Source organism: Ambystoma mexicanum, chromosome 11, assembly GCF_040938575.1.
Source record: "Ambystoma mexicanum isolate Mex_15411 chromosome 11, UKY_AmexF1_1, whole genome shotgun sequence".
Lineage (NCBI taxonomy): Eukaryota > Metazoa > Chordata > Amphibia > Caudata > Ambystomatidae > Ambystoma > Ambystoma mexicanum.
Window position 1 is genome coordinate 1,432,524,527 of NC_090934.1, and position 26,094 is coordinate 1,432,550,620.

Here is a 26,094-nt window from a genome sequence, read left to right on the forward strand (position 1 = left end):
TAGACATCTACTGCGCACTTCTAATACCTAGGTTGCACCTCCCCTCTGTATTGATTAGCGCCTTCTTTTCTAAACAAGATGGGACATGTTGGCCCCCATACCTGCACTCACCAATCTCCTTTTGGCAGCAGGTTTATTGTCATGCCCCATTCCCCGTTTACTTGTCTCAACAGTGAGCCTGTCATGGAATACGCGGGTGATCCCAGCACGCGCGATCACCATGACAACAGCAACACCATGAACATGATGAGTGCGCATGCGTCACGTCCATAGCAACGAGTCAAATACTCTGTGAATGCTGCGCGCGCACACTGTCTCCACTCCAGAGGCGAAACAACGCGATGCCCGCGCGACCGCAGCTGATTGATGCAGCTGCTCCACTGCCTGAACGTCCAAGTCAGGTAAGCCTGGGGGTCTCTCTGCCACACGCACAACTGACAACCGGGCCTCGCGTGTGCACGCGTTGTGTGTCTCTCTGTGTCCTCCTCCTCCTCCTCCTCCTCCTCCTCCTTCTCCCCCTTTACACACAGAATTCGAGGTAAGCCCTGGCATACACTCGCTACAAATTATAAACGCCTTGGCTACCTCTGCTATTCATGTGTAAATTTAATATATTAGTGTCTTGGTGGCTCAGTGGCAGCTCATTGTTTGCCTCCCATCCTGTCAACACCAAGCTTGGTTGTTACATTATAAACTTCCAAGCCCAATTCCTATGATAATCAAAAGCAAAAATATTTTGCAATTAATCTATTTCCCTACAAACATGACAGCCCAATGAACTGCTTTGAATATGGGAAAGCATTATTATTTTTCACTAAAACGAGGTTCTGGTACCTTGTGTTTGCTCCCTATATAGGTGTCTACTCGAAGGACTGCAACCGACACCGGCCATTGTTAACATTTGCTGTACAGGCCTCCTGACACGGCGTCCTGAAACACACAGGTAACAGCCACCCCGCTATCTGTTCCCTTTAACCAAATGTAAAGGGGTACCCCCATACTTTGTATCTTGTTATAATGCTGTTTGGACTACCCCATGTGAGACCCTGGCACCCATCTCATATGGCCCCATTTCTTTTCGGAAAACTTTGTAGAAACTCCCTTCTGTGGACTTGACTGACCAGCTCCATAGACTCCCTGGCAACCACAAGATTGGTCGTGATATCTGGAAAACCTCCTGCGCAGGTTGAACCCGAGCGCTTGGGATCAAGCACCGGCAGGTAAGTATCCTGACCGGCTGCTATGAGAATCAATCACTACCAACAAGTGCCCTAGTATTACTGGTACCCGCAGCACAAACCCCACTCACTAGATATCCATGTACCCCCTAGAGGGTCCCCGATTAGGAGCCCTGATGAAGGCAGACTTACCACTGTATATCACCGCTGAAACGTGAAGAACACAGGGGATACCCGAACATCTGCATCCCTGTTTTTTTATTCTTATGTCTAAGCAACATCTCACCACATCGGCAGAGATCAGATATCTCGTTTCTAATGACCCCGCAGCATTTATTGCTTTCTTATTAAATAACTCTGCTACAACAAGGATAACTAAAGTATCCAATTTGGGATCAGCGATGCAATGGACCCATTGAACTTTGCACATGCATCTGAACCCCTTCCTATGAATACTACTTTGTTAGTGATTTAACTATGAAGAACTGTCTTTTTATTTTGTTATATGCATTCTCTTTAACATTTTCTTTGTAACTCTGTTCATCACCTTGAAAGTACTTAACCATATGTACCATGTGAAAGTTTCTTTTTTCCTTTACTGTTATATGAAGTGTTGAAAAAATATATGATTTGTACTTTTTCACAAATCCTCTGTTGATTCAGTTCTCTTCTTCCTTTTTGTATTTAGAAATAATTTTTAGAAGCACTATGTACAATTAGTGGGTGGTGACATGCTCCTTGCTGCTGACTCATCCAGAGGATTTCTAGAATCAAGGAACCATTTTTCTTTTAAAAGAATACTCTAGTGGACGGGTTTAGCGACAATTTTTACCTGTCCACCTTAAATCACTGTGGTTTAAAAGAAACAAGTAATGGTACACTCTTTGTTCAGCTGTTAATGTGAAGTAACTCATGGGGATAGATTCCCCCTCTGCAGATAACGATGACCACCATGGGTACAACCGTTTATATAACATCACACCACCACATGCCTTAGGTACCACCTCCATTTCAAATGTCTATATTGAAAGTAAACCTACATATTTCTGTAGTGCCTTCAGTACAGCCAAGACAGTAAATACTAGGATGAAGATGAGCACAGAAAACATGAGGAATACTGATTGTGCTAGTATTTAGACGAGATGACTCGCAGGAGGCATGAGGAATACCAAGGAACCATTGACAACAGATATTGACGTTACACTTGGGGCAGTGCCAGCCCCTTATAATGGAAAGAGAAGGAGAACCAGCAACTTGACCCGATGAAAGGGTTCTGCAAAGGATGCCGGTGAGTGGCTGAGGGAGTCTGTAATAGGTTCTGTGCCGGTACGACTGACCCCAGTGGGAAGTAGGGAAGGTAATGGCATGACCTCCAGGAGGATGTGGACCGTGCAGTCCCTGAACGGTGCCGAGACAGCAAGAAGCCAGAACATGAGGAGCCACCATGGAAGCAGTAAGGAGTATACAGCTGCAGGACGTGGGAAGGGGGGCAATACCAGTCTCTGGAGAGACCAGTGCCGTGTAAGCAAGTCCCAGAAGGTGACATGAAGCATGGGTGGACAGGTAGTGAAGCGGGGGAGCAGAGAGGTTTCTGCTTCCTCCCGGTGGAAGCATAAGACCTATCAGAGGGCCATTAAGGGTCATTGACCACAGTGGTGTGATAAGTGCATCCGAGGAAATCTTCCTCATACCAGTGGTGTAGAATCCACTGACCACCAGAGAAGGGACTAGGGTCTTAAGAGAAGAGAGCAAAGCATCCAAGGAAATCTTCCCTGCACCAGTGCCAGAAATAAGACCACTCACCACCAGAGAAAGGTCTCTGCACCTTAGAGCAGAGAACCAAGCACTGGAGCAACTCCTCCTCATACCAGTGGCAACAATAAACCCACTGACCATCAAAGAAGCCCCTGAAAACCAATATAAGTAGGATTTGGATCTTTGGTGATGTAATAAAAAAGTTTCACGATAAAACCCAAGTTGAGAAAGAACTTGCAAACACACGAAATTCTCAGTCAATCTCAGTCAATCTCCTGGTAAGAAAAATGAATCCTTTCAAGAGCACTTAAGATACGCAAGGGGAAGGGAGTTATTCCCCCTGGCCTTATTGTGAAGCCTTGCAGTAAACTGTATTGGAAAGTGCAGAATAGTACTGGGAGAAGTAGTCATTCTCCTGGCCCAGAAGGTTGACTGTACAAAGTGCTAGAACTGCCAGCCAGGAGAAGGGAGTCATTCACCCCTGGCATTTATTTGTTTACAAGAGGACATTTCTGGAATAACATCTGTATATCAGAAGAAGGGAGTCATTCTCCTGTGGAAATATAATTGTCTGCAAGATTGTCACAAGTCAGTGGAATGGAGTCATTCCCCGGTACCTTTTTGCAAGATTACATTTTGGAATCACCTTCTGTATACCAGGAGAAGGGGGTCATTCTCCTAGAGAAGTAACCTTCTGTTGGACTGCAGTCTTTCTTTAGTTATAGTGTAAGGGATAGAAGTAGGTTGTAACACAGTACATTGGCTATTTTGTTTTTGTTTGGGTGGACCATCTGACAGATCATTAGTGTTAGTTTGAGGCAGGGAAACCGCTCTTAGGGATTTGGGTATTTGTTTTACTATCAATAAAAGTCTATAGCCACAAACATGCCACCCTTCTGTCAGTATGTATATCACAAGAGCAGTTTATAATTCTAAATAAATAAGATTGGGTATTTCCAAGTGTACTAGACCAACGTATTTATGACAACGAGTGTGGTGCAAGTCTGGAAAAGTCGCTGAGGAATTGCCAACCACCGCCTGAGACATTTTAATATGTTAAGTCAAATTCGTTAACCACTGTGCACATACAAACCTACAAAGGGTCCTATTTTTGACAATCAATACATTCAGAATATCATATAGGTTTACGTATTTACCTACAAAAACACTTTTTCCAACACAATCAAGAATATTTCTAAAACAAAGCAACCTGCAAGATGTGCGATAGCACCCCAACTCAAAGACCTAGTAACCGCTATAAGATACCTCTATCCCAAGACACCATGGCACACCCAAAGCAGCCCCCATCCAACCAAACAAATTGGTCTCCATTCAATATTACACCTGTAACTAAAAGCATGCAGCAAGTTTAAGCAAAATTCTCACAATGGTAAAGTGTCTGCCCCAAAAAAATAGCAACAAAATGATTTTTCACATGTAGCAAGCAATCACTCCAAACCAAGCAAGAAAAACAGACATCTTTGTTCCCATTTGAAAGCAAGAGAGAAAGCAAGCCCCAAGACAGCGGGAAATATTCGATTTGCAACTGTTTAAGACAGACCTATCAGAAATGGCAAACTATGTCAAAAACAATTACATTTTCTAACCAGAAAAACAAGATGGAAGCAGGACCATTTTTCTTTGATGAAGACCGAAGACAAAAACCTTTTTGGTTTAGTACAGTATAATGTCTGAGCGTGCTCTCCCGTACTCGCTGGGAACTGTGGCCACGTAGAAGGATTCCAAAAGAATATCAGCTTTGGAAACAACACATATGTACCCGACGATCCTTCTGAAATAAATGAAGGAAAATCCTAAGAGATATGGAACAGGATTGTGACCAAAATAAGACAGGAGTAACCATATGAAATCTATTAATGTGAGGTGTGGGGTTAAGTCTCTAAAGATGCTCATGGCTAGCTTTTGCTTTACGCCCATAGAAAGCATCTCCTTAACATCTAAACATTGAAGCCGGCTCCTGATGAAAGCTCTGAAATCCATGTTTAAATACTGAAACATGTCGAGCATGTAGATGGTATAATGTAAGTGTATATGTTATAAATCTAGTCCATTCAATGTTTTAGCATTGTGCACTTTTTCACACAATGACAATAATTGTATGTATCAGTCATTATTGTAAAATGCATATTCTTCTCATGTATTGAATATGACTCATAAGGATCTTTCATGCATTTGTGTCGTTGACGGTGTTCTATCAAATGGTATTAAAAATTAGTATTCTTTGTAAAATAATAATTCTGTATAAATAATAAGTGTATAATTCTTTAAAAACGTATTAAAATGTGATGACTACACGTTGGGCAATACACATATATGGTTTGAGAGATGTAGACTCTGCACAATCATTTCCACAGGGCAGGTCTGTGCGTCCATGAGCGGTTAGTAGAGTCCGGGTGTACTGTCCATAGTGTTTTTTCCCCAGTATTTTTCCTTTTTTGGTTACTGTGGCCAGACAGCCCTTCCACGCTCAGTTACGAAAAGAAAAATGGTTTGTTGTTTGTTGGGCTTGAAGCCAGTTAAAGGGACCATATTTGAAGAATGCCACAATCTGAGGCCAATAAGAACATACGGTGTGGCAAGGTGGAAAGGCTGCAGGCACACTGAAGATCAATCTGCAGAAAGAGGGGCCAGAAAAGAACCACATTGCAGGAAGGTGAAGAGCCGCTAATGCCACACTGGCCAAATGACATTATAAACCCAGTGATGCAACACTGAACTGTTAAATGCAATTGTGCCATTAATTGTTGGTTAACTTTAAAAATGAATGCACAATTATTTTCCACTGTTGGATTTTCAATAACGAATAATTGGAAACTGCGATCCGATTAGTAACATCATGCATTTGAGTGGGTGCCTTCCTTTTGCAAGTGAGTGGCAAGTACTTTCTTAAACTGTCCCATACTGTTAAATGTCAACAGTGCTTAAAGTTACACCTGCCTTTGCTTCCTCTTGGAAAACGAAGAGATGGGTCTGCTTTGGTTTCCCAAACAAATTAAGTGTTTCTAAAAGTTAGGGGACTCGCTATAAACTGTTGTGGTAGTAAATTTCCATACAAGGTAGCTTTTAAGGGGGCAGTTTGCCAAGAAGCAGATACTTTCGCAAAAAAACACTGCTTTCGAATCAAGCACATCACTCTACTGTTACTGCTTTATAGACAACTTGGGATGGATTTCAATCTGCTCTGGAGTGGACATGAATACACTAGACTGTCTCTAATCTATGGAACACAAAACAGTAGTATGTTAAACAGGTATAGGGCGGTGAGTTCCAGAGAACTCACTAGGACAGATCAAAGGTGCAGTATTTGCTTAACACAGGGTTTAGTGTATTTTAGACTTGGCAAACTTTTTTTTTTCCCAGTGGAACAAAACCAATAGTAAATTACAGTGGACATAAGAAAGCAGAGGTATCAAGGTTTCGGCAGTCTCAGCACAAGCTGTGGTTGTGCTTAGGTTGTACCAAAAAGACAAACAGACATTCTCTGAAAGTAGCGAAAAGGGAGATGTTAAGGTCAGGCTCCAGCAGTAAAGTTTCAGAGGGTGCATGAAGAAGCAAAAAGATCATTTTACGGCTTCAAAAAGACGGAAACCCAGGATGTGGTAATCAAAAATGCTTCTGCATACATGTCGGATAGGGAATGTTGGAGATCCTAAGGTGTCCACCATTTGTACAATCATTAGCACCCTTAGCCGGGGGAGCTGGCCAATCAAGAGGCAAGGAACATGGGCTGAAACTGGCGATCTCAGTCCGTATTTCAGGCTGCCTGATGGCCGGTTCGCCCGCTATCTTCCCCTCCACCCTCCATTCCCCCTTTTGTTTACTTCCTCCCCACTTACCTAATTGCGGCAGCAGCACTGGCCGCTGTGCTGCCCCTCCTTCGGCTCTGGTCCGGCTAACCCCCATGGAAAGGGAAGAGGGGCTCTGTACAGAGCCCCACCTTCCCATTCCATGACAGCCATCTTTGAACAGTATTTTCTTTTTGTGAACGGAATGCCGCGAGGCGACTCGTTCACGGAAAGAAAATACTTTGTACTAGCCCCGTCCCAGCCCTTGGGACGGGTGCTAATGGCGTTAACAACCCGTTCCAAAAGCTGGCACGTGTGGTAACATCCCAGTGCCTTCAAGTGCACTTCCTTTGCTTGGGCCTTTAATTCGGCCTACCAGGCTGCTACCACCCATTTCAGCCCTTGGAACGGGTCGTTAACACCATAGGAGTGTGTTTGTCTGTCCATACTATGTCAGTGCTAAAGGGGGAGCTTGACCATAAGGGCCAACTCGATGGACACTAGCTATAATTGTGACATTGATGCAAAAAATAGACCACATTTTAGAAAACATGAGGTAAAATGCACCTGAATGAAAAATTAATTATTTTATTCTGGCTCATGGTGCCTTATGCCATATATTTCTGGCTAAAAGAAAGCTGGGTGACATAGAAGCCCCCATCTGAAGAAATACATGAAACAAAAGTCACGCCAGTTTGAGATGAGCCAATTGATAGATACATAACAAAACACTTGTTTTCAATGGTGGGCTATGTAGAGCACAACGTCCACCGATGGCATTGTTGCACCCAGCTCTCTATGTTCATGTCAACAATGAGGACATGGTCAATGATACATGTATGTAGTCCCACACAAGAACATTGACATCATTTGGCTTTGTAGAGTATGCTATGCAGGTTCACAGCAGAACTTGACTGACACTTCTTTATTACACATGGACATTTAGCTAACACAAGTGACTTCCTAGAACTAAACCAATAACACCAGAGGCCAGCCTCTAAGTGAGGCTCCGTGATTCAAGCCTGTGTTGCTCTGCGTTGCCTTGCTTCCAAGACAAGGCGGTATCCTCCCTTAACCACTTTTAAATCGGAGGGCTCTCATTGTCAACACCAGGGATTGACAGGACCCCCAAGTTGAAGGGCAAATCTGACAGTTCCAAAGAAACGTAGGGTCCCCAAAGACAACAAGTTCGGTTTTCTTTGATTCTAGGTAAACAAGGTGATTATTCAATCAATCAAGCACGATTTAAAGAGGGTGGCAGTGTTTTTACGGTCTCTTTCGGGGCGTTTTCAGCAGCTTTGTGTCATCAGCATTTGTATAAAAATAAAAAGGAGACCCCAACACACTTCATCAATACTGCCATGAGTGCACATATAAATGAAAAGGTATCCGGGAAATAGAGGAGCCCTGAGGGGCTCCACAGGTGAAGGTCGGGAGTGCCAGATAGAAAGGGGCAAAGATATTGTTTTCTAGAGGTCAGCCTTGGATAGATGACCAATGATGATCTGGTTATCAGAAGTGTTGAAGGCTGATGACAGATTGTGCTAAACCAAACCCACAACACCACCTCCTTCCAGAGACACATGAATATGATTAGGGATCTGAATGTGGTTATACAAAGCCAGTGCTGCCAAGGCCTCCAAGGGTGGCCAATTTATATATCTCGGTGGCAGCACCTTTGTGGCAGTCTCCTTTCTGGGTAAGCAGTAACGGGGCCATACTCTGCACCATGCATCTAGACCCAGAAGTGACAGATAAATTGAAAGTGGCATGGCACAGGGTCCTCCAGTTAGATGTGATGTGTCACAATCCTGCACCATCCTTTACAGGCTCCAAATAGTGGGCACGTATCAATGGTGATTTTAACAAGTCCTTATAGATCCTTCAGAAAGTTATTTCTTGTAGCAACTTTAAAATAAATGTGGCCATGCTTTAAGATCTTGTCATTACCAACTTGCTGAAAGCTTGGGCTAGGGAAAACACGCTATATACAGCACCGTCCCCGCGCTCATAATTTGCATCCATTTGATGGATAATGGAGTTGACTCTAGTCATTGCAGTAGATCAAATGAAGATGTACACATGTCTGTAGGTCCTTTGGTATCGGTTTAAAGCATTTTGCACATTCTAAAAAGAAAGAATAGTTTTCAATAATTGAGATGATTAAGTAGCCTTTCGTTGCCACCAACAAGTTAACGCTGGCCTATTGAGTTAAATAATTGCAAAGGTAGTCTGCATTGCAATTGTCTCAAATTGTCACACAACATAGGGAATGCACCACTCTCTAGAGCGAGTCATGCTACAAAAGAGAAAACAACACACCAAAACAATCATGCTGCCTCATTAGAACCCTAAAAGTGGCTTGGAAGAGGTTAACAATGGTCCATAGGCTATCCAGTTTTGCAAGAAAAAACACCTGTGGTTCATTGTTTTAACAAAGGTTAACCAATCAGAAGGGTTCCATGTGTTAATATCCCGGCAACAATATCGCCATACAAAAATATCGCCATATTTTTGCGGCAATATTAAGGCATGGAACCTGCTGAGGACACTCCCGCAACCCCCTCATGTCCCCCGCTCCCAAAACCCCCAAAAATTATCCCCCCCAAAAATATCGCCTATGGCTGTTCCAGACCATATATACAATGATATTTTTGGTGGGGATAATATGTAGTGATACCATCACAAAATGTATAGATAACACTTATCATGCTCTTATTTTACTCGCATGCATATTAATAAGCAAATTAAAAGAGCCATTTCAGAATAACACTTAAGGGGCCTCTTGGTCAAGAAGAGGGACCAACAATATCCCACCATGTTCAATTTAGCTTAAACAGATATCAATACATTTCAAAATGGCCATCGTCTTACCTTGACATGCAGTTTTTGATTGAGGTTCTGTATCGGCAGTGCAAAGCTCTCATCCCAGACAGGATTCAAGTTCTTGTAAACGACCTTGCTTTTGTATAAAGTTTTTTTGTTCAGTTTAAACTTCACATATGGGTCACTTGTACCTGAAAAAAAAAAAGAAATATAGACTCGAATTTTTGATATTGACAGTGTCAGTCCCAGGGGAAGACATGATTTGCATTTAGGCAGCAAGTTATCACAGGAACTCCTCAACCAGAACACAATATGACTAGCGCTGCTATTCTGAAAGACAAACCAAGAATCAAATCAAGATTAAAAATGTATAATACTAAATGTTATAGGGAAATATGGCAAATACAGCATACAAGAAAAAAACAAATTAAATCAAGAGTTCAATGCAACGCTTTACAGAGCTGCATTATCTTGGAGATGCCACTCTTTACAGAGCTGGATTATCTTGGAGATACCACTCTTTACAGAGCTGGATTATCTTGGAGATGCCACTCTTTACAGAGCTGCATTATCTTGGAGATGCCACTCTTTACATAGCTGCATTATCTTGGAGATGCCACTCTTTACAGAGCTGCATTATCTTGGAGATGCCACTCTTTACAGAGATGGATTATCTTGGAGATGCCACTCTTTACGGAGCTGCATTATCTTGGAGATGCCACTCATCTCCACTCTTTACAGAGATGCATTATCTTGGAGAAAAATGCATCATTTATTCATTTTTGAAACGTCATAGACTGTCGCAACCAAGAATGAGAGTTTCTTTTTTGGCTTGAGGTGGTTCAAAAATATGTTTGAAATAGCTGGTTAGTTTGTCGAAGACAGCTCACGGTTTACAAACTAGTACTTCTTTAATGATGTGGCAGGCAGGTTGGCTGCTTCAAACTACATCCATGGCACACTGCACAGTGCATTCAATTTAATTTCATTGTATGTGTTTGGGTGAAAGTTGATGTTTTACAAGGCCAGATTATCACGCCTGCTCCTTCACCCTTAATGTGATGAGCTAGAATGATGTCATTTCCCCAGAGTCAAATCATAGGAAACATTGTCCTCAGTTGAATGGATGTGAGGAGATGTCCTCATTAAAAATAAACCACAAACACCTCAGGGAGGAAGAGGTAGGCTTTAAACATGACACCAGGCTGCAGAAGCTAGGCAGATGTTCTAGTTCCCTTGGACAACACCAATGCAGTATTCTTCTTGATGGGTGATGTGAAGTTCTAAATTCATGAAAATGTAATTCTGTAGAGACTTTGCTTATGCTGCAGCTATATCATCATATATGTTATGATAGGTTATTTATAACGTGCTTAATACCCAGAGGTTTCTAAGCGCGGACCTGGGGATCAAACATGTGTTGCTCTGTGTTGTCTTGCTTCCAAGACGAGCATGTTGCCCCTGAGCTATCCTCCCAAGACAACAGACATGTGTTCCAAATTTGGTGGCATGTGAGATCATCCAAGGCGTTAAAACTCATTTTCCATATTGTATAGTACTCTTTAAGACATTTTAAGATTATGCGTCCACCCTCTGATACATTTTGCTACCAATGTCATTGCAGCTGGACATTTCAAATAGGAAGGCTGCTTTCCATCAAGGGATGACAGTTCGATAACTAAAGAATACTCTTAAAATGTGCAGATAGTTTACAAAGGACCACAAACTAAGGAGAAACACGATAGCAAAAAAAGTGCAAGACACAAAAGCAATTAGAAACTGAGATGAAAATAGACTGAATGTTATCCATTTAAATGTCGTCCTTATTTTTTCACTAAAGGGATCCAAATATTGCACCAGGAAGTACAACATCTGCTTCCACATGGAACATTGTTTTATCACCATGCCAATTACGAGTAAACCTGGACTGAATGATTGTTCCAAATCCCAAATCATCCTAATTTTGACCATATTCGGGATCCACCAAACTTGTTCAACAATTCAGGGAAACTGCTGGAGCTCTTTAGCAGTTGCCTGCAATCTATCGGAGAGAGAGGAAGATGGTATGGGCTGGTGTTTATTGCTATTGGAAAGTTGGAGCATGTACCCTTCTTTCTGAGGGATTGTGCATTTAATATATTTTTGGGGAGACACAAAGAAGGAAAAGGAAGGCTTTGGTGTTGGTTTCAGTTTGAGAAATGCTGCATTTTACTTTCATTTTCAGGTAGGGCTTTTTGGACTTCGAAACAAAACACCATTGCAATTTGTGCATTTAATTTTACAGGCAGTGTGACAAATACAGGGAATGTGTCCCTTCTCTCCAAAAGGAAGACAGCTCCCCTTTGGGAATAGGGAGGTGCACCTAATCTGCAATACCCTCCAAAGAGGACAGGGAAAGCGGGATCCTACTGGGGGTGATCCCAACCCCTCTGGGGACAAGGAATGCCCAAGTAAGGATTGCACCCACCTCCCTTTACTTCCAAATCGTCAACGCTTGTTAGTTTCATGGGAGGTTAACAGGGACATCATATACATGACTCCTTAAAGTGGATGGCTTAGTTTCTAACCTGTATTTGTTACCACCATCTTGTGAAGACCATGACCAATAGCATATTCCCATTCCTTCCAAGGAGGAACCCAAATACACCTGAACACCAGCAGCCCAGGATACAGGATGCAGCCAGAGAGCGAGAAATGCCACTCTGCAAGACCGCGCAGAGATGGGGGTCCTTCCCTCACAGGAAGACGCAGAACGTGGTGGGAAGCGAGTTTGGAAAGCCGGCAGAATACTGCTGCTTGGTGTAATATGGGACTCCCAGAGAGCCCAGAGCCGAAGTGGGAGGAAGCAAAGCCAAAGCAGGTCCAATGTGGTAATGTTCCACCAAAGTGATGGTCCAAATCTCACCCTTTCTGAAAAGGAAGAAACCGCTTAGAGAAAGAAGACTGCGCCGACCAAAACCAGGTCTGAGATGTGAAACCACTCTGGTTAGAGACACAGAGGTCCCCTGCTGGACTCTGCCGCTGGAAGAGAGAATGCAAACTTGTACCAGTAGCGAATGGAAGGCAGTGAGGCTAGAATAAAGTCTGCAACGGGCTAGAACCAGTATACCCCACAAGAGAGTGAATGGGCAGAGCAAGCCATATGCCCACATAGGCCCGCAAGAGCAAATATCCCACAAAGGGGATAAGAAGCCAAGAGAAGAAAGGCTGAGAAAGCAATTAGCCTATGCCGGGTTGAATACCAGACTACCACAGAAGCTGGTAAGAGAAGCAAGCTGCCAAACAAGGCTAAACCGGCCCGTAGTCCATACTGAACTTTGTTGCTGTTGTGAATACTGACCTATACAGGTCTGGAAGAGATTTCCCAGGAGACGGGATACAAACAAAGACTGTTTGAACTATCTGAGGAGGACCTTGTTGCAACCAAAAAGGATAACAGAGGCACAATGTTTGGAACTTGCATACTTAAAGAAATGAAAGAATCCAGAAGAACTATTTGGAGGGGGGGTCAGAAAACCAGCTCACACTAAATTAGCCAAATGGGTAAGCAACCCTATCCTAAGCTCAAGCTTCAATCTTATGTATTTTTTTTTTATAGTGGAAGCATAAAGTAGGTTAGCATAGATTTGGAGAGAGGACAGTGTTTATTTGTGAAAGTACCTGTTATTTTCTAAATGTACCCCTTTATACACATAAGATTAGAATAGGTTTTCTTTATTATCTTTAAAAAACTCAATTGTTGAACCATGTCCTCTTGTCCATCTGTGTCTGGCTTACCACAGTAAGAACCTGGGTATGGATATGTTGGGCAATACTGAAAAGAATACAAATATATGCATTTGTATAAAACACACTTAAAAGTAATCTGCATTTAACAGAGTTTTTTAAACACAATTTGGGGCGGGGGAGGGCAGAAACCCAATTAAGCATGATGTCAAAATGGTTGGAGATAGAGATCACAGTAGTGGGAATTAGTGGCAAATGATTGGATATGCATTGATTGAACACACATAAGAAGATATTGGCCACACAATATGGTGGAACAGAAACTAATGGAGGTCCATTTAAAATTGTTGGGGTAGTGTTCACAGGTAGTCTGCATTTGTGGGAGGGTAATCAACCGTGTGATGCAACAAATCACATTCTTGAGCACACCGAGCAATAAGTCAGAGGAAGATTTTGCAGTAGGCTAGCTTGCTGGAAGGGGCGCACTGACACAAAACAACCAGTTGAATTATTTGGGGGGAAAGAGAATGTATTTTATGGGCAACAGATTTATTTTGTGGTTGTGGGAAATGAAAAGGCAGGCTAACTAGGTTTGTGTGAATCGACACACCACCTACTGGAGTACACTATGTTCAATGGGCCTCAGGCAGATTTTGTGTTTTAGTCACCTTGTTTGAACAGGGGCACTCACACACAATACAAGCAGTTGAATTGTTTTAAGGGGAAGAGAACATTTTGGGATTCAGGATTACTTTTTAGAGGAATTGATACCAGCACAGATCCTTAGCATACAGCACCTACATCCTTTTTAAAAAGAGTCTCTCAGTATCTGGTGTTTGAGGTAAAAAAAAGAATGACTAATTAAGATGCTAAACGTGGGAGGGAGGAGGACGATGCATGGTTCACTGCCAAAACAGTAGAAGCTTCAATTGCTGGGGATACATGAATCCTCTGTAGTAGAACAGTGCATCATTCAACAACCACAAGTTGCACATTCACACTGCTACAAAAAGTACTGCAAGCCTTCAAGCTACAATTGTGGAGTAGAGCAACTAGTCCTTTCATTATCATCTCTGACTTTGCCACTTCAGCACAGCCAGCCCAAACTCCAGGTTAGCGAAGATCAGGGTCCGGCACAGGTGGGGATGTATCCCATGCTCCTTTGCTGCAACACTCCAGTGTATACATACATGTTCTGCGGGGTTTGGATAAGGTGGCAGCTGAAGGACTGCAGTAGGAGGAGAAGATGTGCTTGAAGGGGCTTTGGGTGGAGGCTCTCTGCAGTAGGTTATAGGCAGAGGAGCCATGCCCAATGCCTGTGTTAGAGAAGCAGGATGATTCGGAGCTTGAACACTTACTGCATCTCCCACTCCTTTCCTTTCCTTTGGCCGTGGAATTCAATGGTGGTGATGATGACCAAGACGTTGACTACACCCGCTCTCAGAATAAGAGAATGCAGAGGTTTGTGTATCTGCAACAATGATCCAGAGTCCCGCCTCATTAGTGGGAACACAGGGAAGGTTGAATACTTACACAAAGCACTCATCCTGTGTACACTCCCTTTGCAACACCTCAGAGATCAGGTGGTGTCAGTGCTGTGTGCCCATCATCGACGGCACCTACCAGACCATCACAGCAACAAGTGCTACCTCTTGCACAAGAGCATCTGTGGAGTGCCTCCTCTTGTGTCTCTGCTCAACAGCCAATTACACCTCCTGTGAGCCCTCAGCACATATCTAGAATGTGGATTTTCTTTGTACAGGGTCAAGCACAGTACCTTGCCATGCAAGCTCTTTCAGACAAGGCGTTTTCTATGTGTTCAGAGAGAAATCTAGACATGTCTTCATTGTGGAGTCCTACGCAACTGCATCATGCACAAGGAGGGGACCAACATTATTACAAAGGGTACCCCCCAGGAGCCAGCAAACACTCAGCAGCATTCTGGCATTGCTCCGCAAGTTTAACCAAGAACTGGGAGGTGTGTCACTCCCACAGTAGAGTATTGTGTCATCAGGGTTTATCAGCATCACCCAACACAAAGTAGCAGTCGGGGAACAAGGTCTATGCAAAATCCCAGCCAACACTAGTCATTTGAGTGAAGTAAGAACTATCAGTGATAACTATCCATGAGTAAAAATGCTTAGTGCTAAATTGGCTGTAACGATGGTAGTATAACCTCTGCAGTACACCTTTGATGGCAAGTGCTGATGACTGCAGAAAAATTCCCAGCCGGATGTATATTAATGCAAGGCTGTATATGTATTGTATGATGCAGCAGTTCCTGTGGTGAGAAAAGCCTTGGACAGGGCAGAAAGTGGGGAAGCCCACTTCACTATGGCTATGTGGACAAGCAAGCAAAGCATTGATTACATGGTTGTGGCAGTGCAGTGGGTCAATTTCCCTTGTAGTGGCGAGAGAGGAAACTCATCCAAGCAACTGCAAGCTGCTCATCAACAAGCCCCTTTGTCTATGTAAAGGCTTTGATGGTATGACTCACACAAGAGGGAGACATTTGATAGAACGTGGATCGGGTGGTTGCAGAGTGGCTAACTCCTCAACAATCTGCATTGAGTTTTGTGACAGCAGACAGTTGGCTCAAATATCACTGCTGCACTGTGGCTCCGGTACAAAATGCACGTGCCATGCTTTGTCCATGTTCTTCACCTTGTGGTGACATGTTTGATCAGCAGTTTCTCTCTTGACTGTGATATGCTTGCTTGGGCACACAAGATCTGCTCTTTTCTCAGCTGGTCATAGAGCACCAGAAATTCTTTCTTTGAGTGTGTTGCAGGTGTAGCACAGACTTCCACGGCACCCGCTAAAAATGTCCATTCCATCACCCTGTAATTCAACATTGCATATCTGTTGATGGCTGTGTAAGCAAATCCATGCAGTGAATGACTACAGCTAGAGTCACAGTCAATTATTAGATTAAGTCTTTTTCACACCAACTTATTGCTAGTTCATTACCCTTATCTGTCCAGGAAGCCACATATCACGCAAGCCAAAGCTGTGTGTCATGGATTGAGGTACTTCCATTGGCGTACTTGCTGAAATTGAACTTGTCCAGAGGGGCAATGAAACATGAGAACAGTGGCGAGTCAGACAGACATTGCACAGCTGGCGAGAGAACGAATGGCAATCTTTCAGAATGATCCACCAAAAAAATGCTAAAAATAAATAATTGAATACCTTTTGCCTTCATTTGTGGACTCCTGTTGTAAGGTTAAAGTGGCTACAATCCAGATTGTGGGCAGTAGGGTGACAATACAGAAGACAACACGAATTGTGCAAGACTGCCATCGAGGGACATTTGCAATGTCACTTGCTTGCAGAAAAGGGGCTTGAATGATCAGTAAAGACAACCAAGCGTTCCCAACAGCCAGTAGGAAGTCTACCTTCATCTGGTAGTACCCGCTCCACAGCGATGTGTCCGGTGCATGACAATCCCATGTAGGGTCTGCATTTCTCACACATATGCCCTCGTTGGCTTCAGTTAGGGAGTCTGCACTCTTCAATATATCAAGGACTATGAAAGCAACACATAGGGTAGCAGTATTAAAGCTACACAGGTGGTAAATGCGCAATTGGGCTGCACATGCCAGGTTAGCAAGGAAATCACCCACTGCAATATTGGTACTCCAAGCTTCCCATGTGTCCAGCAGAACTTGCCATGTAGCTATTGACATCCCAATCTGCCCACCCGTTAATGTACAGTCAGAGCGCTTTTTAGGGCTGCTGGTGCTGTTGTCTCTGACCAGAGGAGAAGCCTCACTGTAGCTCATATACAAAAACTGACATACATTAAAATGAATGAGCACCAAACCCATTGCATTCTGGCTAGATACCATTGCTATGACAAGCAAACAAGAGAATCCTGACTGCCAGCAGCAGATCATAGATGAATCAAAGGAGGGCCTGCTATGTCCATGTGGACAGGGAAGCCTGCGTAGTTGAGGGGGACGGTGGTAGCTACTTTGGTTTCCATGTATACTAGTAGCTCAGTCTTGGAGGTTAAATTATCTGGTGATGGATGGCCATGACAGAGGCGGCAATGAACAACCATTTTGATGTTGCAACCAGCCAGAATTTGAAGTACCAAGTGTGCTGATTTTGTGTGTCTACTTTCATATGTCACAGATGGCCTCAATAACATGCCAGCTCACAGAGCTGCCTCAAGGGTTTTTATTTTAATGGCAGTCTTCTCTATCCAACGAACGTGCAGTCCCACCCTAGGCATTTTTTCATCCCAGACTGGTTCTAGAGATTATTACCCTAAGAAACGATCCTTCTATTGGTGGGAGCCAAAAGGCTACTGTCTTTTCAATCCAAGCTTTCTCAGTGAACAGTCTTCGGATTCCTAACCAATAGTATCTCCACAGCCATGACTTATTGATTTCTACCTTTGGAGACACGCAGATATTCAATCTTGGAGTTTCTTCCATGCCCTGTAATTTCTCTCTTTGGATCGCTTAGCCACTCTCCCTCTTCTCCTTCTACCCACCTTCCTTCCTCTGCACCCATTGTCTCTCCTCTCTGCCCCTCATGTTCCATCTACTATACTTTTGATGATCCTCTTTCCTCGAATCACCGAAGGCATTAACAATTTGCAGATAATTCAAGACATTTTGAAGGGTTTTAATCTTTTTTTTGATATTCAGAAAGTTTTATACTAATTGACTTTTTCACAATTGACGTCGGGAGAATTGACCTCGGGAGAATTTACCCAATTTAGAAAGTCAATTAGGACATATATGCGAGGGAAACATCCCCGCAACCCCCGACCCAATTCAAAACCCCCTGCAATCCCCCACCCACTCCCCTTATATTATTTATAATACAAAACCAACCCAATATATATATAAAACAACTAAAATAATATAAAGGTCAATTGTGCAGAAGGTCAATTAGGACCACTATAATTAGGTCAATTGTGCAAAAGGTCAATTGTAAAAGGTCAATTTGGGTAATACCGTTCAGCACACAGGTAAGGAATGTGCAGATAGTTCAATTAAATGATACAGGTTCTAAGGTGTAGTGCACTATGCTGGAAAGCGGGTTTGTAGAATGGCACTATGGCCACCCCCTCTCTATTATCTTTTAGTATGCCCCTCCCTAATCCAGGTGTCCCTGGAGCTAGGTTAGTGCTAAGGCATGGTAACCCTTACTGTCTTACTGCTACCTTTGGCTAAATAGGTCTCTCCAAAAAGCAGGCTATCGCTTCTCACACAGGAAATCTTAGATGGCCCTACACTGACAACGTTTAGTTCTAAAGGGTGGGGGTGTATGGGTGTGCCGTTCACCTCAAGCCCAAGTCTGTCAGTGTCACCACCATTCCCAAAATCAACCCAGTCACCCCCATACATTTTTTGGGAATGGAACGTATGTTTTTTCAAAAGATCCAACTACACATTTAATGTGCATGCAGGGATCACAAGGGGGTTAAGGGGAGTGATGGTACAGATTTTGAAAAATGTACCATTTTCTGTCTCATCGACTGTTCGGAATGTTAGGGAGTGATATGTATTGGTAACGGGGTCACTTAGAGGGGAGCATCTGGGGCTGCTGAACACGTATGCCTCGCCGCCACTGAATTTGGATCTCCTTCACGAGCTACGATGGTTGTTCGTACCGTATCACATGGACCACTGGCTCATGGGTGGAGACATTAATGATGTGATGGACAATGACTGGAACAGGTTCCCAGGCCCAAAAGTGGATGACACTCAGGTGAAATTGTGGATGCAAATGCCATTTTGGATGTGTGACGTAATGTGCACCCGCACATGAAGGGCTATTCCTTTCATTCAGGGGGGGGCATCTCTCCCTGACAAGGATCGACTGTTTTTTGGGCCACACTCAGATGCCCAGAGGGTCACAGACTCTAGGCTCCTACTGAGAGGCATCTCCAACCACTCTCTCCTGCTGGTTTCAATGGGCGCAGTACCAAGGAGCAACCACTTTTCCTGGTGAATGTACACATATTTTTGGGGATCCGCAGAGATACTTAGCAGACTTCAGGATAAAACAGTAGAAGACTTTAAATTAAACACTACCTCAGTGATATCAGGTTATAAGGTAGTCATACAGGGGGAGGCAATTGCTGTCCTCTTCACCAGGGAGGGGGAGTGGTTACCAAAAATGACAGATGCTGAACTATGTTTGCTGTGCCTTGGGCAACAATTCCTTATTGACTGATCCCAGGGAACACAAACAACAGCTGCGGGCGAGAGATTCCAACTGCTGCGTTGCAATACATACTGTGAGGCATGCCCAGATGCCATTGCAGACTAGAGCATCTGAGGTGGTGGATAAAGATGGGAAACTACTGGCATGGCTGGAACAGCGGGACTCGGCCCCCAGACATGTGCATAGAGTTACCAGGGTAGAGGGGGAAGCGGTTACGGAGGATAATGAGAACTTATTATTACCACTCATAACCATTAACTCCATCACAAACCCATGGCTTGATACTGTGCTCATGGAACACATTCCCACTTGTTTGACTCACCTGTCCCCGAACTTGAATCCTGTCAAGTAATTTGTCTTCAAGAAAATTGGCTCACTAAACCACCGACTTGTGATGGATATATAACTGCGCAGAACCCGGTCCTGCAAGGCGCCCGGGGCCGTGCCTCCTCTGGCCTATTGACGCAGATTAGGATTACTCTAGCCTGGAGCCTTCTTGAAACGGAGAACATCAACCCATGGACCCAATTCACATTGATCAAGATTTCCAAACCGATCAACTTGGCCCATCAAAGTCAACAGAATAGCCCCACTGTTAGATTGATTGCGATTATAAATGTGCATTGGAATCCAGCGGCAATAAATGATAACTTCCTGGATAGCGTCTTTCTGACCATCGATAGACTTATTTTGAGATTCCTCAACATAGACTTCATCCTCTCTGGGGACCTCAACATCCATCTTTATGCTTCTACTGGTCTCCTCAGACCCCCTGATGATTTGACAATCAGAGCCCTCCGCTGGTCCAAAGAAATAACAATAAGAAACCTGATTCTAATGAGTCACCCCTGTGACGAACACAAGTCGCTGATTCCCTCCTGGTCTTGCAGAAACACCACGGCAATCATCTATTACATTTACCTTTTACCAGCATTGCATAATTTGATGCTGGAATATAAAATCTATCCTTCTACTAGGAGCAACCATTCTATGCTCATCCTGCGTTGCGTTGGAATGCCCGATCAGAACACGACAATTCCAGCTACACCCCTAGAATTTATAGGAACAACGACTATACTAAGACTTAGTCTAAAACATAAAGTCTTCCTGCCGCAGACTTTCTGCCACACCAACATGCCAGATGAAGAAAAGCTAAACTATGATTGGATATTGATCCCCTCCAGATCAACGTCAGTACAGCTGAAAAGCCTCTCCATCAGCATCACTATAATCCTGAGCTAGCAAATAAAAAGAAAACCCTTCCGCAAAACCTCAGTAAATGGAGGAAGAATCCCATGTCTGAAAATCTGCAAAATATGAAAAAAGCAAAACAAGCTTTCAGAAATTGGAGAAAAAAAACATGAGATGACTCTGCAACAAACAGATGCCCAAACCATGCTCTCAACGCTTAAAAACATGAACTTGAGGAATCTGTGGAATCAGCTAAATCACGACCCCAATCACCAACACCTGATGGTTTCCAATGTCTCAGAACAAAAATGGATTTCACACTTCTCCAACTTGTACAAATCCCGGCGCCCAGAAGAAACCTCTTCAGAACTACCCATCTCGAATCAATGGACCATTCTTTGGGATAAACATCATTTTCAAGAGATGATCAAAAAATGTAACGCCTCTCGCGCCCCTGGCCCCGACAGCCTGTCAAACGTCATTCTAAAACAGGCACTGGAGACTTGGGGAAACTTAATGGACCTTATTCTGACCCTAATTAATAAACTAAAATCGATACCCGATACTTGGACTAGAGCAGTGCTGATCCTGATCTATAAACAAGGAGATTGAGACGATCCATCCCACTTTAGACCTATTGCTCTCCTAGATCGACTGGGAAAATTGTTTGCAACATACCTCCTTCAAAAACGGACTGCTTGGGCCAAAGAAACAAACCGCTTCGATGCTCGCCAAACAGGCTTCACGCCAAATGTGGGCACAAATGTAAATCTCCTGATTCTAAATCTAATAAAGCACGAAGCCCAAAGAAACAACTCTCAAATGTATGCCGCCTCCATAGACCTCCATATGGCATTTGACGCCATAAATAGGAACAAACTCTGGCAAAAACTTGCAAAATGGAAATGCCCCCTAGAGATAAGCAAACCCATCAAGCTGCTCTACTCCAATACATCTGTCACCATCAGATTAACAAAACAAGGACTCACCACAGACGAAATAAGAACACACAATGGACTAAAATAGGGATGTCCCCTCTCTGCAACTTTGTACAATCTACACACTGCTGACTATGCCACCCACATCAAATCTGACACACTCAAACCACAAAAAATCAACTCTTTTCCGATTGCATACCTCTTGTATGCAGCCGACATTGTATTGCTGGATAAACCCCATCAGGCCTACAAAAGAATTCACTGATGACAGAAACATACATGAACACCAACGAGTTGCAGATCAATATAAAAAAAATCAAAATAATGACACTAACCAAACATCTAACTACAAACACTAGAGTTAAACTCATAAATGTCATGGAAACAGCTTGGGTGACCTCAATGGAAGGTAAGATCCAAAAGGTTATCCAGACAAGGAGTGATGTTACACAGACGCTATTGCAAATTCTCCTTAAAACCCATCCTGGCGTTTTACCGTCAAAAGGTCATCCCCATCATTACCTATGGGAGTGATGCTATGATTATAGCAACAGAATTAAACTGGCAAACTTTGGAAGCAGCTTTCTGGAGAAAGATCCTGAACCTCCCAAAATGTTATCCCATGGTTAGAATACGGTTTGAAGTGGCACTACAATCCCTCTCCTCGATTGTATGGTGGAAGCAGATGGACCTCTTGCGCAAGCTGATAAATAAAAATGAAAATCCAATTCCGGCACTTCAAATTCTACGAGAGACCCTGCATGCCATGAAGAACACTCTGTTGGAAACCTGGAAAGCCGCCTTATTCCAACAAATGGCGAAAGAAGACATCACAATAGAAATGCTCACCAACCGCCCCCAAGACGCAAAGCTAATAATGCAGCAAAACGATTGGGCTAAAACATTGGAAGAAAAACAAAGATACTCTATGAACCTACAATGTGCGGTTGACATCCAAGCAATTAACGAACTCCCACAATACTTGGCACTTTTCCCAGATCCAATCATTCGCACTGCTTTTATGAAAATCCGCCTGAACACCTACCCAACCAGACAAAGACTAGCCAATATTCGACAAATACCCAAGAAGGAACAATTTTGCCACCTTTGCTTGGACAAAAACACACATGAAACCTTGAAACATCTTATCATGATCTGCCCTGCCCTTTATTCGGTGAACCATTTAAGATATCTGAACAGCAAGAAGAAGGAGACTCCAGATGGCTGAAGATCTTAAGAGGCCAAGATAAGAAACTTATCTACACAGTTCTCCAATTTCTTGCGGACATCCTTGAGCATCCAAAAGACCCAAATCCATAAATTCTACATTGTAGAAATTCGCTTTCTTGCAATAATGTTATGTTATGTCACCGTTAACAATGGGATATATTTCAATGAAACCAAATGAAAAGATTATGCTTAAACTAAATCATTTAAAATAAAAAATAGCACCATTCTTGTATGGCAAGATTTCTGCAGGGATATTATCACATAGAACCGTATAAACACCCCCTTGATGACCTTTCGGGATAACGGGGTACTGTCTAGGCACGTCCTGTTGGAAAGAAGTAAGAGGCAGGCCTCCTCTCTCCCCCGCAATGTTCATCCTGGCTATCGAAGCCCTGGCAGTTAGGCTCAGGGAGGATCCCCTCACGAGAGGATGTGTGTGGCCGGTCGGACATAAGGACCGGGTCTCTCTGTATGCAGACAACTTGCTGCTGTATGATAGGAAACCTCAGATCGATCCCAAGGATCATGGAGATCTTGCAAATGTATGGATGGCACAGTGGACTTAGGGTCAACTGGAACAAGTTTATCCTATTTCTGATACAAGGGGGCTCTGAAGCAATTCCAATTGGCTGTGCTTTCAAAGTAGAAGTTGGTTTGTTTCAATATTTGGGCATTCATGTTTGCCCGGACTACACTATCTTTCTTGTGCGGTATTTGACACCCATAACTGAAAGATTTATAGCCGATGCTAAATTCAGGTTGGCTCTCGCCCATCCCAATTGGGAAGAGTGGCATTGTTTAATAGCCTTGTTAGGATCTGTGACCAAGAATTTCAGACTAGTGAAAGACCTCTGAGGAATTGATCTCAACCACGGATATCTTTGCAGTGCCTATGCAGCTTTGTTTGGGATGGCAGGATTGGTCTCCCGGTGGTCAATGAAAGGTTGCGAGGGGACGCCTCCATCCACATATCAAATTAGAGTGGGCTGGTATAGTATACACAGACCTGCTGAAGGACACTTCATGGTGGGGTGAATGTGGTTGGACTGCCCTTGTTTTCATAGCAAGTGGTGTGGGTTTGTGAGAGCCATGAGGGAGCTGGGATGGGAGAAAGGGGCTGTTTACCCAGAGGACCCCATTATGGAAAAATTGGGGCATGCTGGAGCTATGGAAGTTGACCTTTGCGGCCCAATGGTATTGTAATTGTAATTGTTTATTTGTAAAGCACATGCGCATACAGGAGGTGTGCGGGGGGGCAAGTGTGCCCTGGTCCAGCAGGGGCCGGGTTAAGTGCAGAGAGTTTGCCCGACTCATGGAACATATTCCAAGTGTAGTAGTGCCAAGCAGAGTGCGGAGGCCCAGAGGCAAGTGCAGGACTGGCGGGGGAGCCTGGGTCCTGTGAGGCTCTGGAGGTGCACCAGGCAACCAGTCAGCAACACTTAGCAAGTTGGAGTGAAGAAAGGAGGAGGGAAGCAGGAGGGAAGAGAAAGGAGGTTGGCAGGGGAGAGGGACAGAGAAAGAAGAGAAGCGGAAGGTCTTGAGGAGTTTCCAGAACTTAAGGAGGTCTGGGTCAAGACAGAGAGAAGCAGGGAGGCTGTTCCAGAGGAAGGTACCTTGCAGAGGATAGAGCTCTACCCCCAAATCTGTGTTTGGAAAAGTAGCTCACCAGCAGAAATTTGGAGGAGGCCTAACGGATGGCTATAGAAGGAGAGTATTTAGGAAGAGAGTGTTGTAGAAATTGCAGGTCATGGCCCCAGAAAGCCTTGTGAACTATGCAGAGGGACTTGAACTTGATCCTTGCAGCCACAGGGAGCCAGTGGAGGAATTTCAGCGCCAGAGATGTGGTCCCTGGGCTTGAGGCCAAGGAAAAGTCTTGCGGTTCTGTTCTGGGTAAGTTGAAGAGGTGGGAGAGTAGAAGTAGGAAGATTGAGAAAGAGACGTTGCAGTAGTCCAGTCCGGAGAGAACCAGGGCTCTGTAGACAGTAAGCCTGTGGGGGTAAGTGAGAAAGGGTATAATACCTGTGAGGAGGTGCAGCGGGTAGTGGGACTTTTTGGAGATGTCCAAGATGTGAGAAGAGAAGGAGAGAGTAGAGTCGAATATGACCCCCAGATGTTTTGCTTCACTGGTGGGTGAGGGCGCACGACCAAGGGAGGCCAGCCAGAGTGAAAGTGGGAAAGAGGGAGCAGGGGTCCTAATGAGGATGATCTGTGTCTTACTGGCATTAAGGCAGGGATCATTAGCAGCACACCGGGACTGAATTGTGGACAGTCAGGAAGGAGCGAGGAGGAGGAAAAAGCTGAGAGTAGCCTGAAAGATGGCTGTGTGTCACATAACACTGAAAGTGCGAAGTTTAGGCAGAGATCTTGTGGGACAAAGGGGCCATGTAGACATTGAAAAACGGGGAACGTTTAGATTACTGGGGGGCACCATGAGTAGAGAGAGAGTGATAGGCCAATGGGAAAGGATCCAAGTTTCACCTGGGAAGGACGGTCAGAGAGAAAGGACGCTAGCCACACCAGGGTCTGATCTGTGTTGCCCAGGGTATCACTGCGATGGCAGATCAGGATGTTGGGGTTTACTGTATTGAAAGCAGAGGAGAGGTCAAGAAGAATGAGGACAGAGGGTGAGTTAGAGTTAAGGTTTGAGAGCAGGTCTTCACGGGTGTTTAGAAGACCAGTTTCCATGCCTCTGAATGCTCTAAAGCCAGACTGATGGTCATGGACACAACCAACAGATTCAGTGTGGAGTGTAAGCTGAGAGATAGCCGACCTCGCCAGGAGTTTACCCAGGAAAGAAGTGATAGTGATCGGGCGAAAGCTTGCCGGAATAGAAGGGTCGGCAGAGGGTGCTTTGAACCGAGGGTGCACAAGATCATACTTGAGAGAAGTGGGGAAAACTCCAGTGGTGAAAGGAGAGGTTGCAAAGGTCAACTAAGGCTGGAGCTAAAGAGTCAACGTTGTCCTTGATGATTTTGGAGGGGCAAGGTTCCACCTGTTTGGAATAGAGGGAATTGTCTAGAAACCTCCTCAGGTGTGATAGGTGAGAGAATAGGATTGGCGGGGCAGCCGACGGACACCCAAGAGATGATGGTGCACAGGGACGAGTCATGGGAGATGTGCTCTTAGCGGGTTACAATCTGCAATCATTTTGGGAGCTGCTACAAAACTGACAACTATGAAATTTGGACAATGACCAATGTGTCCAATTTCCTACACACCATGTGGTCACGATTCTGAGGGACCTATGATTGCCCA

The 26,094-nt window shown here is 44.0% G+C and overlaps 1 protein-coding gene across 5 annotated transcripts in view; it reads right to left on the reverse strand.

Annotated features, from left to right (window-relative positions):
- Positions 1 to 26,094, reverse strand: part of MCTP2 (multiple C2 and transmembrane domain containing 2) — a 1,028,969-nt gene that overhangs the window by 493,267 nt on the left and 509,608 nt on the right. For all 5 annotated transcript variants that reach the window (XM_069625066.1, XM_069625063.1, XM_069625064.1 and 2 more), the window contains exon 5: positions 9,614 to 9,756. In XM_069625066.1, the coding sequence (XP_069481167.1) occupies positions 9,614 to 9,756 (143 nt within the window). The remainder of the gene's footprint in view (positions 1 to 9,613; positions 9,757 to 26,094) is intronic.